The following is a 16,643-nucleotide window of genomic DNA, read 5'->3' as shown; positions in this document are numbered from 1 at the left end:
TTCTTATTTTTCTTTTCTTTTTCTTTTAACTTACTTCTATCTTTGTTAGTATTTTAATTTACTTTCATTATTAGCTTTCATTTATTGAATTGCTTTTCACGTTGTTACTTTTCAGCAAATTCTGAATTGCTTTTCATGTTGTTACTTTTCAGCAAATTCTTTCCCAGCATTACTCCTTCCCAATCACTGCATGGAGACAGTGAGCAAAATCAATCCATAAATGCAGTCACTCCCATCTCCCCCCATCCCCGGCCCCATCCCTGCTATGCCAGAGTGATCAGCGCCCTACAGGTCGCACCCCCAGTGGGTGTTGGGGTGTGCAGTGCCCTGGGGATGCTGGCGCTGAGAATAGAAGCCATAGGGGTGGGAAAATGTCACTCAGGAGCTGTGTCTGCCCTTTAGCTGGGTGCTGGGGATGGGATGAGGTGGATGGGATGGATCAGATGGATGAGGTGGATGGGATGGGAAAGATGAGGTGGATGGGATAGATGAGATGGATGGACTGGATGGGACGGATGGGCGCTCCATCCTCTTTCCCCTTCTTGGTCTGTCTAGGAGCTGGAGCAGCTTGCTTCTGCACTGCCCCAAACCACTCACATGCTCCTTAAGCAGGCAGAGGACTGGCATGAGCAGTACATCCTGCTTCCCTTTGCTATGGTGGAAAGGTATCACCACCCCAAAACTCCTTCTGTGGTGTGCATCCTGGCTCAGCACAGTTCTAAACTGTGCTCCTCAACCCCCACCCCCTGTCCTCCCTGCCCACTGTGCCATTCTTAAGGCAGAGCAGTCACCACATCCCGCTGAGAGCCTCGTGCCCACACAGCAGGGCCACTGCCAGCCCCGCTGCAGCTGCTGGGGACTGAGGACCCTCTGGTGTCATCCTGGGGGTGCAGGGCCCCAGTGTGCCCAGGGAGGCAGATTAGGGTCTCCCAGGCAACGTGCACAGAGAAAACCTGTCTGGATCGGGGTGTGCAAGGCTGTTTGTTTTCCGTATTAAGTGCCCGAGTGGGGGGGAGCACAGACAGCTAATCCCCCCTCAATGCCGTTCCCCAGACCCTGCTCCCAGGAATGCTGATGCGCTCTGGCCAGGATGGAGCTGGGCAGGCATAGGGGCTCTGTGGGGGTACCTTGTGCACCGGGTTGGCTCTTCCCAGGGGTGCCAGCTCCCTTCTCCTGCTGCCTCCATCCCAACCCCACTGCAGATCTCAGGGCTGGGGCATGGGGCAGAGCATGGAGGGGCCTCCACGGGTGCAGCAGCTCCCGCAGAAGCGAACCAGCCTTGTTTAACCGGAGCTCTCACTGGCAAAGCATTTCCTCTCCAAACAGACTCATTAGCAGCACAGACATTCCTCTGTCCCACAGAGCGAACCATCGGCCGCAGCCCTGCTCTGTGCTGGCCTCTCACTCCTGTCATCACCCCCTTGTTCAGTCCCTCTGTGCCCTTTTTTCCTGCCCTTTGGCTGAGCTGCAGCCCAAGGCAAAGCCATGATGCCCTGACCATGCTGCCCTGCTCCATCTCCACATGATGCCACACTCCATCCAGCCACGCACCACCCTTCTCTCCGTCTGGGGAGCACTGGACACATTCACTCCTTCTTCAGCCCTGTCCCCATAGTGCCATCCCCAAAGGTCCCTTCCTGCAGCCCTGGGACACAGCTTTGCACTGGGATGGCTCATCCAGAGCCGCAGTGCCATGCGCTGCCCAGGGCGCAGCTCCCTGCTGGCAGGAGGAAGCCGGGCTTAGTGCAGGATTTAGTGGCTCTGCTGTCTCCAACCTTTGGCAGCACATTGCCTGCCCACCGTGCCAGTGCTCCGCGGTGGCCCCAAGCTCCCAGCGGAGGGAGAGAGCTGTACCCACTGGGATCCAGGTGCACGGAGCCCCGCTGTGCAGATGGGGTGGCACGTGGGGGTCCAGCCGCGCTGTGCCCCCCTGGAAGCACGTCCCAGCCATCCCCAGTGCTCCGCACAGGCAGAGTGAGAGAGAGAAATAATTCAATCTAGGGCTGTTTTCAGCCCTAACTTAATTTCGGTGGGTCACGGACGTAATCAAATCAGCGCTGCACACTGGAATATCATTTCCATGTTTCCACCAGGCGGGTGGCTGCGCTCTGAAAACGAGCCTGCAGCGCTCGGCAGGAAAAGCTGTGGCATTTGGAGGGGGGGACTGTGTGCCTTTCTGGGGTTAATGGGGGCCAGGAATGGGGGCCAGGCATGCTTCTGCTCACCCCAAACCATTGGCCGTGCTGCTCAACGTGTCCCCACAGCAGGTGACACCAAGCCCTGCTGCTTGCATGCTGCGCCATTGCGCTGGGTTGGGTTGCACGGCACAGACGATGCTCCCCATGAGGTGGGACCTCAGCAATGTGTCCGCTGCCAGCCCCTTGTCCATGGTGAGAGGAGGGAGGGCACGGCCCCGGTGCATCCCTGAGCAGGTGGGAGCAGCCCTGGGATGAACGCAGTGCCGGCGGAGCCGCGGCTCCGTGTGCCGCGTGGAGCCAACTCGCAGCCTTCGGGAACATTCAGTGATGGATTAAATGCAATCTGACTACCACTGTGGGAGGTTGGAGAGAATTACTTCATACAAATGCACTTCGGAAAGTATTTAGAGTCAAATTTTCAAAAGCCCCTGAACGATTTAAGAGCCAAAATCCCATTTTCCAAAGTCACTTAAATGAGCAAGGAAAGATCAGCAAAGAAAACACGGCTGCAATGAGCGCGGCGATGCCCGGAGCGCAGCACCCAGGGGTCCCCAGCAGCCCCCCCTGCCCTGAGGGGCTCAGCCCGGGGCTGTAACAGGAGAAGGCAGCAGGAGCCACACTGCTCCTTCCCTTACCCCACAAACACTGCCGCCCTCCTCAAACTATCCCCCGTTCCCATTCAGCATCCTAATGAATCGCAGGGGCAGCTGGGACCCTCTGAGCCTGCAACCGTGGAGACTCGACCCCCCCAAAGAGCAAATCCCAAAGCAATTAGCTCTGCGAGCCCCGGCCGGGCTGGTGGAGGTTCCACATTCCTCAGTGGCTATAAAGCTCTTTACTGGGATTGTTTCTGTGTGCAGGGTGCGCGTGGCTGTGCCCGGCTCCCAGCGCCTTTGGTGCCTGTCATAAAAATAACCCTCTTGGTGCACGGGTTTTGCCAGAGCTCCACTGAAGCTGGTTTATGTGCATAAAGGATCTGAGACAGAATGCTTGCTGCAGGATCCTTTACAATTCCTGGAGGACATTTTTGGAAAGGGAAGGGTTGTATTTACTTTGGCAGCTGGCTCCCCTCCTATATACATATGCATGGAAAAACTGCACTCGCCTCCCATTTCCAAGGCTCCTTGTGCTGCAGAGGGACAGCACAGGTGGGAGCCTCGAGCCCCCATTTGGGAACAGCACTGTGGGTGCAAAGCAGAGGAGCAGCTGAGGTTAAACCTCTCCTACAGCAGCGATGCTGAAGTGGGGACTGTGAGCTGTGGGCTGTGCCTGGGGGGACTGCAGGGACCACAGTGGCCGCTGCTGCCCTTCAGTCCGTCCTCATCCCATGGGATGGCAGAGGGAAGTGCTGCTCGCTGAGCATCCCTGCCCAGTGGGATGGGCACGAGGGGTGAAGTGACCCACATTGCCATTCAGCACTGTGAATTCCAAGCAGGCACACGCACACCCTGCTGCAGGATATTGCTGGCAACGGTTTAGTGCTGTTCCAGGGGTGAGCTGCTCCTGTGAGCACCGGCAGCATCGTCCCGCATCCCCAGTGCCACCTCTCCCTGTCACCTCTCCCTGCACCTCCTGTGATTAACTCACTGCCAGTGGGCTGGAAATAAATCCACATGTTGGCACGTTGTAAACTCATCACGTGCTCAGAGCGCGCATTCCAGCCCACCATAAACACCCCTGGCTGCTCGCTTGTAAATCTACCTCCAGGACTGCATCCCTGTGGGTGCTCCTGCTCAGGATGGGGACCCCACTGTGTCTGTGCTGCACAGCCAGCTGGGTGCTCCCATGGGTGCTGGGAGCCCTTCCCACGGGATGAGGGCACTGACCTGCCCGAAGCATCATTGTGATGGGTTTGCTGCTCCTGGCGTGCCGCTGTGCTGCTGAAACCTTTCTGCAGTAAACTAGCTTTAAAAGAGAAAAGAAAATAATGTTTTATTATCCTGTGAACAGCTGCTGCTTCGTTTTATGGGGGTCGCTCTCCAAGGAGGTCTGGCTGCAGCACAGAGCTGGGATCTGTGCTCCCTTCTGCCCCACAGCACCAGCACCTGTGGGTGCTTTTTGGGTGCCCAGGGGTGCTGAGGTCGGGCAGAGCTCAGCCCCAGCCCCGCTGGGTTCCACTGTGAGCAACACTGCCCAGGGAAGTGCACTTGTTGCTCTATGATTTTTATCTGCCCTGCTATTGTTGGGGCTGTCAGCGGGTCAGGGGCGGAATGGGCCCTTCTCAATGGGATCTGAAGCAGACGGTGCAGTGTGTGAGTGGGGCACGGGCTCAACCCATTGAATTCCTTGGGACAGGAAACCTGGAGCACGGCACAGCCCCCCTTTCCCATGGGAAACCGGGCAGTGGGATGGGTATTGCTGTGCCTAGAGCATGGCATGGGGCAGCACCACGAATTATCCCAGCCCATAGATGGGTGCAAGGCTGGGGGGGGGTCTTGGAGAAAGGGTGAGCCCTGATGGGGACCGGTGAGCTGGGGACAGAGCAGCCCCTTTTGATCCCCTCCTCCCCCAGCACTGCTGCTCCCTGTGCCCGCAGGAGCTCAGCGATGGCCCTGCTCCGGCAGCTCTGGCCCTCTATGAAATAATGTGTTATTTTAGTTGTAAAGCAGTACGTGGCCCCTTTCCAGGCAGCGCAGGGGAACAGCCAGGAGAGCCCACTCCTGCCATGACTGAGCCATTCAGCAGTGCTGGCAGTGCTCTGCCTCCTCCGGCCTTACATCCCTATGAGGATGGAGGTGATGATGAACTGCACAGCCCCACACTTTTGGAGCAGCTGTGTGCAGGGCTGAGGGTGTTGGTCAGCCATTAACCACTGGGCAGTGCTGTGCAGAGACCTCGTGCCCCTTCAGGGAAGGGGCTGTGCGTGCCCACTGCAGCCAGACGTGGGGCAGAGCATCCTCAGGGACTGCACTGAGGTTTCATGGTGATGCCAGCCATGTCCCCTCCCTGCCGTCAGGTTTGAGACAACAGTCCTCAAAAATGCCAAAAATGTTCTGGGATTCAAGGTTGGTCTGATGAGTTTTGATCTTTTCACAATTGCTGCAGGATTGCTGTAAGTACATCCAGATGGCTGAGGACCACACAGAGGCAGCGTGCACCCCTCTGCTGCTTGGGCCACCCCGTGCCACCGCTGGGTACCTCAGGGACCTCAGGGACAAGGGGCTTTGGGACATGGAGAGGGGCAGCGACTGTCCTGGATGCACTGGGTTGTGCCATTAGGGCAGCCCCCATGGGTGGCTGCAGGGTGACCTGTCCCCATGCCCTCCCTGTCCCCTGGTTTGTCACACAGCACCAAGGGAGCAGCAGCAGAGCCGTCGCCCTGGATGTACGTGGGGCAGGGATGTGTTCTCTAAGCACAGCAGTGAGCTGAGCATCGTGTGGCCCAAATGAAACCATTGGCTGAGAGCTGATGCTGAACTTCAGATCCCAAAAACACCCCCTCCATCTGCTTGGCTGCACTGCTCAGTGCTACCAGCCCTGTGGGCTGGGCTGTGATTATCCCTGCTTGGCCTCATGCACTGCTTCTTCACTTGTCCTGAGCTTTGTTGTTGCAGAAACATCAAACAGAAGGGAGAACACTTGTTTTAATTTACTACAGGTTCATTAGCTGCTGTGCCTGCAGGAAGACCTGGGCATGTTTGGTGCTTTGGGCAGCCCTGAATATCACTGATGGGCAATCTGCTGAAATAGCTGAGTGCATTTCATAGAAACAGATGGAAGGGACCTTCATAGAATCACAGAATCATTAAGGTTGGAAAAACAATACGATCATCTCGTTCAAGTCCTCCTGGTCCCAACCCCATGCTGTGAGCACTGCAACTCCCACTGCAGCAGGATGGGGATGGCGTGGGGTCCCCCTGCCCCCAGGTTTCTCCAGCCCAATTGGGATTGCCTTCACTCTGTGGCCACTCTTGTTCCTCTCAGCCGTGGCACCACGGGTACCAAAATCTCACTCACCAAAACGCAGACCCGCTCGTGTCAAACAACAGAAGCATTTCGAGGGAGAGGAGGTTGTTTTTTTTTTTTCTTCAAGCAAGTTCCCATTAAGGAAAACATTCTCTGACCTAAACCATGATGCCTGGTTCTTTTCTCTGCAGTTTAGCCATGAGCAGGAGATAAAATGCTGATGGCACAAGGTGGGTTCATGCCTGGCTCTGGCTGTCCCCATGTCCCCAGCTCCAGCTGTTCCCATATCCTCAGTTCTGGCTGTCCCCATGTTCCCAGCTCTGCCTGTTCCCCTGTCCCAAGTTCTGTCCCCACATTTCCAGCTGTCTGATCCCAAGTCCACAGATCCATCTGACTTCCATCGTCCCCAGCTCCGGCTGTCCCCATATCCTCAGTTCTGGCTGTCTCCGCGTCCCCAGCTCCGTCTGACCCCACATCCCCATCATCTGCCCTCACTCCCCACGGGGCTGCACCCCCCACTGGCAGCACGGAGCTCACAGTACCTGTGGGGCTCTCCCAGCTCTCCTCTCCCGGCGCCATTGGGGTCCCACGCAGTCCCACTCCCCCGTGCTGCTCCGGTGACCGACGCTCCCTCCCCTCACTGCCCACCAACCGGAGGAAGTCGAGACCACAGAGTTCTTGAAAGCATTTTTTTGGTGGAGACCACCGGTACTGAGAGATTAAAATTGCTGTTGTTTCTTCCATTACTCAGCTTTCCTGAATTATGGGGTGTAATACTCAGGGAGTGGGAATAATTAGGGGAGAAACAATGGCAGGCTTGAAGGCTTAACTACGCCTGTGTGGTACCGCGAGCGAGTCCAGCCTGCTGTCACATTTCTCTAGGCCTCCATTTTCCACAGCCCGTGCCAAGCTGTCTCCATGCCGGGTGCCCACTCCTCACTTCCTCATTCCATGTTAACGCTGCGCTCCCCAGCACCGCGGCACAGCTCCATGCAGCCAAGGGTAGGGAGGGGCAGGGGCTGGGGATTGGGGGGGTGGGACAGGAGGATGGGAGATGCCAGAGCCTGGGGTCAGGGGATGCATAATCCTGAGGGATGCTGGCGCCCAGGGGATGTTGGAGCCCGTAGGACGTTGGCACACATGGGATGTTGGCACACATGGGATGTTGGCACACATGGGATGTTGGCACACGTGGGATGTTGGCACACGTGGGATGTTGGCACACGTGGGATGCTTGTTGCACATGGGATGCTGCTGCCCATGGAATGTCGGAGTCCATGGGATGCTGATGTCCATGAGATGCTGGAGCCCAAGGGATGTCAGTGACCATGGGATGGTGGTGCCTATGGGATGCTGGCACACGTGGGATGCTGGAGCCCAGGACTGAAGGATGCAGGGGGGATGCAGAAGTGTAGGATGGGGGATGCTGGAGCCCAGGGTGGGAGGCTGCAGGAGCTCGGGGGGTGCTGGATCCCAGAGCAGCCCCTTGCCTTTGCAGTGTCTTGGGCAGGGAGAAGTCTGACCAGGACATCCCGGTGCTCCACACTCAGGGAATCCATCATGATTCCAGGGGCCATTGCCAACTCCCTTCATGGGACCAGCACCTTCCCAGCACTGCCTGGCTGCTGTGAGGAGCAGCAATGTGGCTGCTTCAAGACACTGAGCGTGAGGATGGGCAGGGGGTACCCATGGGGTGCTCAGTGTGGGGCACAGGCACATGGAGCCAGAGCCTGGAGCAGGCAACCCGTGCCCAGCAAACCCTCCGAGCCTTCGGATGTCAGCGCCGGCGCTAATTAAAGCAAAACCAATATTTTTTTGCCGGGGAAAAAAAAAAAAAGACATTGTTCTGGTGAGCACTTTCCCTGAGCGCGTTCCCACGTCTCGGCTGGGCACGGCGTGCGGGGATGTCAGCGGGCTCCGGGCTGAGATGAAAGATCTGGGGCTGTGCTTCGCTCGGGGAGGGGAATGCTGTTAAATGCTTACATGGTTATTCTCCTCTCTCTGTTAACTTAACCACTTGGAGGCCTCCGCCGCAGCCATCCGGGTCGGGTCTGGCTGTGGCCAGCTGCTCACCGCAGTGGGATGGGGTGGGGATGGGAATAGGGATGGGGATGGGGATGGGGATGGGGATGGGGATGGGGATGGGGATGGGGTCGGGCCACATCCTGGCGTTCCAGGCTGCGGTGCTGCAGGCTGGCATTCATTTCAAACTAACCTCCAAGCAATGAGGAGGACACCACTGGAGCCCACAGCCACCTGTTGGCACCAGCACCGGTGCCCTTTTCCCATGCATGGGGATGGTGGGCAGCCTTTAGGATCAGCCCTCTCTGCAGGTTCTGCTGGGACATCCCAAACCTGAGCTGCTGAAGGGCAGATTTAACCCAGGGGTGCCAGGTTGCATGCAGCAGGGTGGGCTCTGTTCTATGCTGCCCACAGCTTTGTGCCCTACAACCCCATTGGGTGCAGCTCGAGGACATGCAGACTGCTTCACCATTTTAACCCTATTGGAAGCCACAATTAAAACTATTCTAAAAGAAAACAAACATTTCCCATCAAATGTCTCTGTTCCTTTTCCTGGCCTGCAGCCTGCAGTTGAGGAGCTCATCGTGTCCCAGTGCTCCTCTGGGCACAGCACATCCCTGGGGTTGGATGGTCATTGGAAATGCAGCCAGGGAGGTGCTGGGGGTCCCATGGGTGCTGCGTCCCACTGCAGGCACTGAGCTCTGCTGGATCAGCAGCTCACACCCACACTGGTGCATGCAGATCCTCAAATGGTAATTACAGTGCTAATTAAAAGTGTAATGCTACCTTTCTATGGGCTGCCTCAGGCTGGGAGCAGGGGATGCTGGCTCTCCAGCAGCCATAAAGCCTGATGTAATAGCCTGGCTGGGGGTTTGGTGCTGCTTGGAGAGTTTCCTTCATCTTGCTGTGATGCCCCCACTGTATCCCATCTCTTGGGTATGGTATGGCACAGCCACTCTGCCTACTTTGTCCCCCACCAGCTTCCCAGGGCACGTAACATGCTACACATTTCTGGCCAGAAAGCACATGGCATGCCCAAATGGGATGCATGGAGGGCTGGGAGACGCTCGGTTGGGTTGGCCAGGAGCCCTGGCTGAGCACAGATCTGTGCCCCAAGCACCCAGCACTGCCCTCCCCACCCTTCACCCCTGGGGTTTGTTTAAGCTGTGACTCAATGGGATCCTGCTCGGAAATCTGGATTTGCATGTATTCACCAGGGATGATGCTGAGCCCAAATGCCAAAAGGGAGGGGGTGATCCCCACACTGCTGGGCTGAGCCCCTCCAGGCACAGAGCCTGAGGCCAAGGAGCAATCAGTGCCGGTAATTAAAGGCCCTCAGCAAAGCTAGGCTGGTCCTTTCTTGCAGCACCTTGCCTCTTGCCCTCAGCCTTTCTATGAGTCAGGAGACAGCAGGCTGTTTGTAAGTATAGATTGGGGGAGTTTTTTCCCTTTTGTAATTTTTTTTTTTTTTCCCCCCAGGAAGAGGGAAGAGCAAATAATGAGGAGGGAGAAAAGTGAAGCATGAACCCAATGGGAGCATGGCAAGGTGGGGGGGTTCCTGGTGAGCAGAGCTCAGGAGAGTTTTTGGAGGAGTGGTATGGCCCTCATCCCTGCATGGTTTGTGTTCTGTGCTGGGGGAAGGAGGAGGAATGTGACATAAATATCCACTGGGGAAATATCCCTGGGCTGCACGGTGCCACCCTGCTGGGGAGCTGCTATCCCTGTGCTTTAGCCCCGATGGGGGAAATGTCCCTTTGTGCAGCCCCAGTGAGCACTGCACATCTGCCTGACAGCTGCAGGAGGTGCCCCAGCAGTGAGGACAGTGGCTTGGAAATGTGTCCCCCCTGGACAGATCCTTGTCCCAGCAGTGACAGAGCAGAGCCCTGAGTGCTGGGAGCTCAAACCCTCCCTGCACTGAGCAGAGAAGGAAATGGATTCCCAGCAGTGTGTGCCCTGCACTGCCCCATGGCCCTCCCTCTGCAGGAGGAGAGCTGGAAAAGCTCCTTCTCTTTCTGGACACTGCAGCAGCAACTCTGCAAATCCAACTGCCAGCACCCAGAGCTGGGGATGAAGTCAGGATGTGGCCCTGCAGAGGCAACCCATTGCCTGGGGTCCTACAGCCCCTTCCCCTTGGGGTGCTCTCCCCTCCTGTCTGCATGTTGCCATTGTCATCCTGAATATCACACAGATACGAAGAGCCGAAAGCTGCCTCTCTTCCTGCCAGGTTAAATTGCTCATTAGGAATGTCTATTATTTCCACAAGTCAACTTTCCCCTTCGTGGTATGTGTCCAGGGGTCAGGGCTGGCACCACATGAAAGCGGAGGGTATTCAATAACCTAGAGCCGTGGAAAGGCTTCAGTCCAACTCCAACCATGTTCGGGCTTTTAGGGATGCAGCATGCCTTTCCCCATTTGTTTCCTATAAACAGCACATGGTAATATTTAGTAGGTTTCAAACAGAGCTTTTTGCATGTTCTCCCTTGCCTACAGTGAGCTACTTGGTAATAGACAGTTCTGATTTGCTTAATGCCATTTTTGCTTTTTGTTCTTCCGGAGGGCCTGGGTTGGTTCTGACCCAGCTGCTCCTCTCAGGACCGCTGTGGGGATGAAGTGCACGCATCCTGCTGCTCAGTGATGGAGGAAGGATGACCCCATGTGAGTACTGCAGTGCCACGCAGCCCCTCCTGGGTGCACGGGGAGGCCCACTTGGCCGCAGCAGCAGAGAGGAGGCTGCAGGGTGCTGAGCTTTCTCCCGCCCTGGAGCAGCCCAGGGGACGTGGGGACAGCCAGTGGTTGCCTTAGGGTGTGCTGGGTGTGTTTTGGGGCTGTGCTGGCTGCGAGCCTCGCTTCTTGCTGCAGGCCAGCGGGCAGCACGTGATGCTGTGATGCTCGCCAGCTCCAGCCAAGGGGAAAAGCCCCTTCGGTGCAGGAGCTGCTGGCAGGGTGCCCGGCTGCACCGTGCCTGGCACCAACGGTTCGGTGCCCCTCAGTGCAAAGCTTTCATCTGCTCCCCATCCTTCCCCCCCCCTCACCCTGGGATGGGATCGAAGGCGGCACAAACCCTGAGCTCTGTGCCTGCCTGTGCCCAGTCCCGAAATGCAATGCCAGCAGGGCTCAGGGACAACCCCTGCCGTGTTTAAATCCTCTGCCCGGGGGCAGCTGGGGGGCGAGGCAGCGAGCCTGCACCGCCAGCCGGGGCTGCAGACCCCGCAGGGCGGCTTTGGGGAGCAGCGCAGGGCACCTTCGGCCCCCGGGCTGCGAGCAGTCGGGTAGGAGCCGGAGCTGGCGAGCTCTCAGCACCCTCTGCCGGCTCTGCTGCCCGGCCCCGGGCCGTCCTGCTTGAGACGGAGCCTCTGTGAGCTCCGAGCCGCGGTGCTGCTCCCGCTCTGCTGCCCTGAGCCCAATTGGAGCCGTCACCCTCTGCCCTCGCACTGACTGTGAGTGCGGGGCTTTGGGCCCAGGGCTGAGCCGATGCTCCACGGGAGCGTCTGCACAACTCAGAGCCAGGAGGGCTCAAATCGCTGCTCCCGAGGAGATCCCAGCCCGTGCTGCGTGCTCGCACTCACAGCACCTCGTGGCTGACTGCAGTGCCTGTGCTGAGGGTGCAGGAAGGGACCCAGCAGCCTCCTGAGATGGCTTTTCTCTGCTGTGAGTAATCACGAATAGCATTTCTTAGCTGTAAGGCTGCTCTGGGCTGACAGCAGTCTCTGCTGCTGATGTACATGCCTAAGTATTCATGGGGCAGAAAAAGGCTGCTGCTCAAACAAGCAAACATTGACTGTCTGGTTTCCCAGCGCTGCCCCCAGCCGCCCCCCCAGCCACAATCCCTCCCAGCAGCAGCTTTCACACACCAGGCAGACATTCCTGCTGCTGTGCTCCCATCACCGGGCAGGGAGGCACACCCACTGCTGCAGCCCCTCTGACCCAAAAAAGCAAAGGCAAACCAGTCGACATCGGGATTCTTTTAATGCAATAGCTTTTAAAATGCAGCCTTAAAATGATTTATAATGGTCAACAATGAGAAACATCTGAGCTTTCCTACCTTTGCACCCCAAACCTGGCACCCAAACCCTTTGGCTGAAGGACTCCCTCGGGCAAAAAGGGATGAGGTGAGCTGTCCCGAGACGCCTGGAGAACCTCAGTAGCTAGCAGCACAAACTGTGCCCTTCTCTGCACCTTCCTCTCACACCTTACACTCAGGCACAAACATACAAAGGTACCCAGCCTGCGAGCTCCCCTCTTGTGGCAGTTAGAGCTAAGAACCTCAGGCTCCTAGTTCTCTCTGTGGGTTTGTGCCTTCATGCTATGTAAAGTGATTCGAGAATTGAATGTCTGTTTTCTGCCTGAACAGGATGGTGGAGGAAGCTGATTTTCCATCATCTTGCTTTGTGTGAGATAATGCTACTTTATGCTTCTGCTCTGCAGAGCAGCAGGTGTCACAGGCTGCCATGGCGTGCCAATTCAAGTAACGTGGGAAATTCTGCTGTAGCCTAAACAACTGTGTAAGAATATCCTCCCACCTCCTCCTCCACACTGTGCAGTGTTTATATGCTGTAACAGGAGAGCAGGCAATACTTGCTGAAACGCATTTAATACCTTCCAGTTGTTAGTTTGAGTTTCTGGTTCTGTGAGCTCAGCACACAGCCCCTGGGCTGTGCGTGCTGCACAACACAATGCTGTTAGAGCTGCTAGTTCCTTTCTCCTATCCAAAATGCTCAGTGGTTTTCCTATACAATTTACTGGCTCTGCCCTTCTAAGAGGGGAATGGTGGGACTACACACAACGTCCTGTTGGAGGAAGGTGTTGCTGGGTCTGCTTTCACCAATGCTGCTGTGAAGAGAAACAGCAGAAAGAACCATGTGGGTCTCCTGAATCTGAGTGCAGCGTGATGCTGCTGCTCTCCGAGGAAAGGAGCTTCCCCAGGAGGCTGTCAGGCATCACCCCTTCACGTCAAGCCTGCATTTTACTAGTACCAACTACAGAAATTCTACGCACTTATCTCCAAGTGAATTTTAACCCTTTTTAAGAACAGCAGTTAACAGTAAGTCAGTGGGTTCTTATGCCTTAGTCTCCAATTCTAGTTATAAAACCTGGATTCAGGTTTGGACAGACTGGAGCTCTTTTAGAATCTGAGTAGTTCTTTCACAACCAAACATCACAGTTAGAAACTAGGTGTAGAAAGAGTTCCCAGGGGAATATGAAAATGACATCACCTTATGAAAAAGCTTCAGAATGAACCTGTGAAACAAACAGCAACTAGATCATAGTCCTCTACAGAAAATGGAAGTAACAGTAGAAGAATATAATAACATCTTAAACAGTCAGTGAGTCAGTCTGAATGTACAGGGGCACTAGATCCCTACAGATCTGTGATGAAAGCTAATGGCCAACACCAGCTGGTCCCCTCCAGCCTTAAAGGAGACTGGGTTGTGAGTCACTCTTCACCAGCTGGAAGATTGTCTTCAATCCGCCTGATGAACTTCATTCTTATTTCTGTGACGCTGTCCCCTTTCAGTGTGTCCTGGACAAACTTTACATCCACGGCCATCTGAACCTAGGAAGAGAAAAGCAGAGCTGTATTTCCTTTATAGCAGCAGCTTCCTGCCTGACCCTGAAGCACCAGCTTAAGGGCTCTGAGGACATGATATGCAATGCAGAGCTCTAGGGAAGTACATATTAGTTTTCAAGATCACACCTTTCTACATTTTGGCTTTCAGTGAACAGTGGGAGCCTTGCCTCGACAAATAAAACACCTACGGAGTAACCGAGAGTCCCTTCAGAGATCAGAGTCCAATGAACCCAATCAACCCTATCACTCAGTGCTACAGATCCCTGGATTATTCATATCCTGCTGGAAGAGAGACGTCGGCTCACCATTTCCAGGGCACCTCGCAGCACTCCACACAACAGGTTGGAATAGATGAGAGTGGAGTGGTTGTCGGGGAGCTCAACAAAGTCCACCAAGGGGTTATTTTCTAAGATCAGAGAGAACTCGTCACCTCCAGGACTCCAGTTGGTGATGCTTGGAGTGATGCCCAGGTACATTTTAAATGCTATCTGTTATGTCAAACAGAACATGAACAAGAATGTTAGTTACACTCTGTTATTGGCTAGCTACTAAATACATTTCAGAATATACTTTTCACCATTCTTTCTCTCTTTATACTAGAATCCCATCTGCAATCCCATGAAAGAGCACATGATAAAACCCTGCACACACACTGCCTGTGCCACTGGAATAAATACAAGCAGCAGCAACAACCCAACGAAGCTGAGCTCTGACAATTACCTTTGCAATAACATCTGCAGTTTCACGGAAATCATGGCATCTTCCAACATTGGATCGGGCCAGAAAATCTTCTATCAGCCGAACTCCTATGTTGTAACCCCTGTGAGAGCACAGAAGAGGAACAGGCTATGGATTAAAGAGCACAGCTTCAGAAAAAACAACTAGCATCTGCAAAAGACAATAGTGGAGAAAGAAATGCATAAATCTGGGGAGTAGCAATACTATGTAAAATTCAGTCTGCCTCGTTTCTACAGCAAACTTGAGCTCCTACAAGGCTCTGCTGCAGCAGATCCACTCACATTTTGTCAAGCTGCTTGTTGACATCTTCATCATTCTCATAGTCCTTGCACAGCTGGGTGACCAGAGCGCCGTACGTCAGCGTGAAGAGCTCTGAGTTCTAGGCAGAGGTAAAAAGCAGTTAGCACAAGCCAAAATGGAAACTGACAGCACTGCTGCATCTACGTCCAGCGCTGCTTCGAGTGGCCTGGAGAAGGGGGACAGAAAGCTGCCATCTCAGAGGTATTTGCTGTGCAGTAGGAGATCTCAGCTCTTATTTTGGCAAGGCAACTTCAGCCTCCTTGAACAGAGAAATCCTCTTTCTGCTTGGAACAAGAGAGCACTCAAGCACTTTTGTTCTCTCCCTCTCTCCACACAGCAGCACTGCTATTAGCATGCCCCAGAGCTGACCTGAAGAGGCAAACCAGAATGCTGTTTACACTCCACAGTCATTTTTAGCATGTCTTGTGAGCTGCTATTTAGCAGCCTTAATGAGGACACCCCCAGGCAGCTGGAATGACACCACCAGGTCATCTCACACGTGGTACTGACCAGCTCCAGGCAATAACATGCAGTTGCCAAGGACCTGAATTTATTTCAGTCGATGACCTGGAGGGGAAGGGGCCTGCAGCTCAGATTGTGCCTCTCCTCTGTTTCAGAAATGCACTGCAAATTGGCAACATTGAACAGACCTAATTTCTGGTCTTTTCAGCAGGACAAAACGTTCTTGTCCATTCACAGATCTACTACATTCTGCTGCCAAGAAGAAGTGATACTCATCTCAACCCTGGAAAGTTGCAGAAGCACATAAGTTATACTAAAATCAGCTCCTCAGACCCAGAAGAAGAGCTAGGAGTGTTCCAGGTCAGGTCAGCAGACACACTGTGCACTCCTGCTGGCTGTGCTGGACTAGGAGCTGCATTACTTGCACTGCACAAATCTGCAGAGGACACAACAGGATCGTGTCCCCTTTCACAGCCATCACCACAGCTCCTGTGATTCACAGCACGTTTCCTTGGGAGCCATGAAGCAGATCAATGATCACACAGCTGCAAAACAAAGCCTACAACAGGCTTCAGCTTTCCACAGAATCCGAAGCAAGCGTTCAGGAGCAAATAAGCCATCATAATTCAACTTTCATTTCTGCTTTTGGTTTTAGCGATCAGAAACGTTAGAGAAAGTCTAATCTCAGATTAAAAGCCTATCACCTACCATGAGATGCATAGATGCAGAAGGTGAAATGAATGGCAAATACCAATACTACAGAATGAAAGCAGCAGGCAGGCAGAAAGGAAGGGAAAAGAGACAACATCAGAGTTAAGTGACAACACTGATCGCACGTCATTCCAAACAAGTTCACACCAAGCCGAGACACACAGGAGGAGCGGTGACTCCCAGACTGCAACACTCAACAGACAGAAGCCAGGTTTGTTAGAAGAGACGGGGAATTCCATCTTGTCATTGTAACTCATGAGGCCAGCAGCAGCCAGCCAAGTGACTCCAAGAGCCCGAAAGGAGCCAGGCAGCTCCTGCTAATTTCGCTTCGTTTCAGAGCTGAGGAATTGACGCAGACTTTGTGCTGCTTTGCTCTGCTTACAGCTCAGCCTTCGTGCTGGGAAGATAAAGCTTACTTAAGTCCACAGCACTCAAGAATGACAAAGCGGAAGTCTCCTTGAGCTCTGCTGGCAGGGAAATTTGACAAACATGCAGAGAAGGGTCAACCATTTATAGGGATTTAAGCGATTTTAGTGAGGAGGGGCTGGAAGCTGGAGGGGGGCGGGAGGTCCCGGCTGTCTGCGTGTAAAACGAAGCTTCCCCCCACTGCTACCGGCCCCGCAGCGCCCGGAATGCACCTAAAGCATTTCTAACGGCCTCCTCATTTCCGGGCAATCGAACGGAATCCGAGCGCCGCAAACGTTCCCGTTAGCTGTGCTTTTAGCAGCGCGATGCAC

General features: G+C 54.6%; 1 protein-coding gene across 1 annotated transcript; it reads right to left on the bottom strand.

Moving 5' to 3' along the window:
* Positions 1 to 12,073: 12,073 nt before the first annotated feature.
* TRAPPC3 (trafficking protein particle complex 3) lies at positions 12,074 to 16,491 on the bottom strand. Its single transcript, XM_010723339.3, has 5 exons — positions 15,904 to 16,491; positions 14,715 to 14,812; positions 14,416 to 14,515; positions 14,001 to 14,183; positions 12,074 to 13,680 (listed from the first exon to the last, which is right to left on the bottom strand). The coding sequence occupies exons 1-5, from the start codon at positions 15,913 to 15,915 to the stop codon at positions 13,561 to 13,563; spliced, it is 513 nt and encodes a 170-aa protein (XP_010721641.1). The 5' UTR covers positions 15,916 to 16,491; the 3' UTR covers positions 12,074 to 13,560.
* Between the last annotated feature and the right edge of the window lie 152 nt (positions 16,492 to 16,643).

Source organism: Meleagris gallopavo, chromosome 25 (assembly GCF_000146605.3).
Source record: "Meleagris gallopavo isolate NT-WF06-2002-E0010 breed Aviagen turkey brand Nicholas breeding stock chromosome 25, Turkey_5.1, whole genome shotgun sequence".
NCBI lineage: Eukaryota > Metazoa > Chordata > Aves > Galliformes > Phasianidae > Meleagris > Meleagris gallopavo.
This window is presented reverse-complemented; position numbering and strand designations above follow the sequence as displayed.

Bases quoted from the DNA above. Each gene is read 5' to 3' on its own strand.
- TRAPPC3 (XM_010723339.3), bottom strand. The intron at 14,516-14,714 runs GTGAGTGGATCT...GTGCTCTCACAG, and splicing joins AACAAGCAGCTTGACAAAAT to GGGTTACAACATAGGAGTTC. The intron at 13,681-14,000 runs GTGAGCCGACGT...TTCTCTTCCTAG, and splicing joins TGCGAGGTGCCCTGGAAATG to GTTCAGATGGCCGTGGATGT.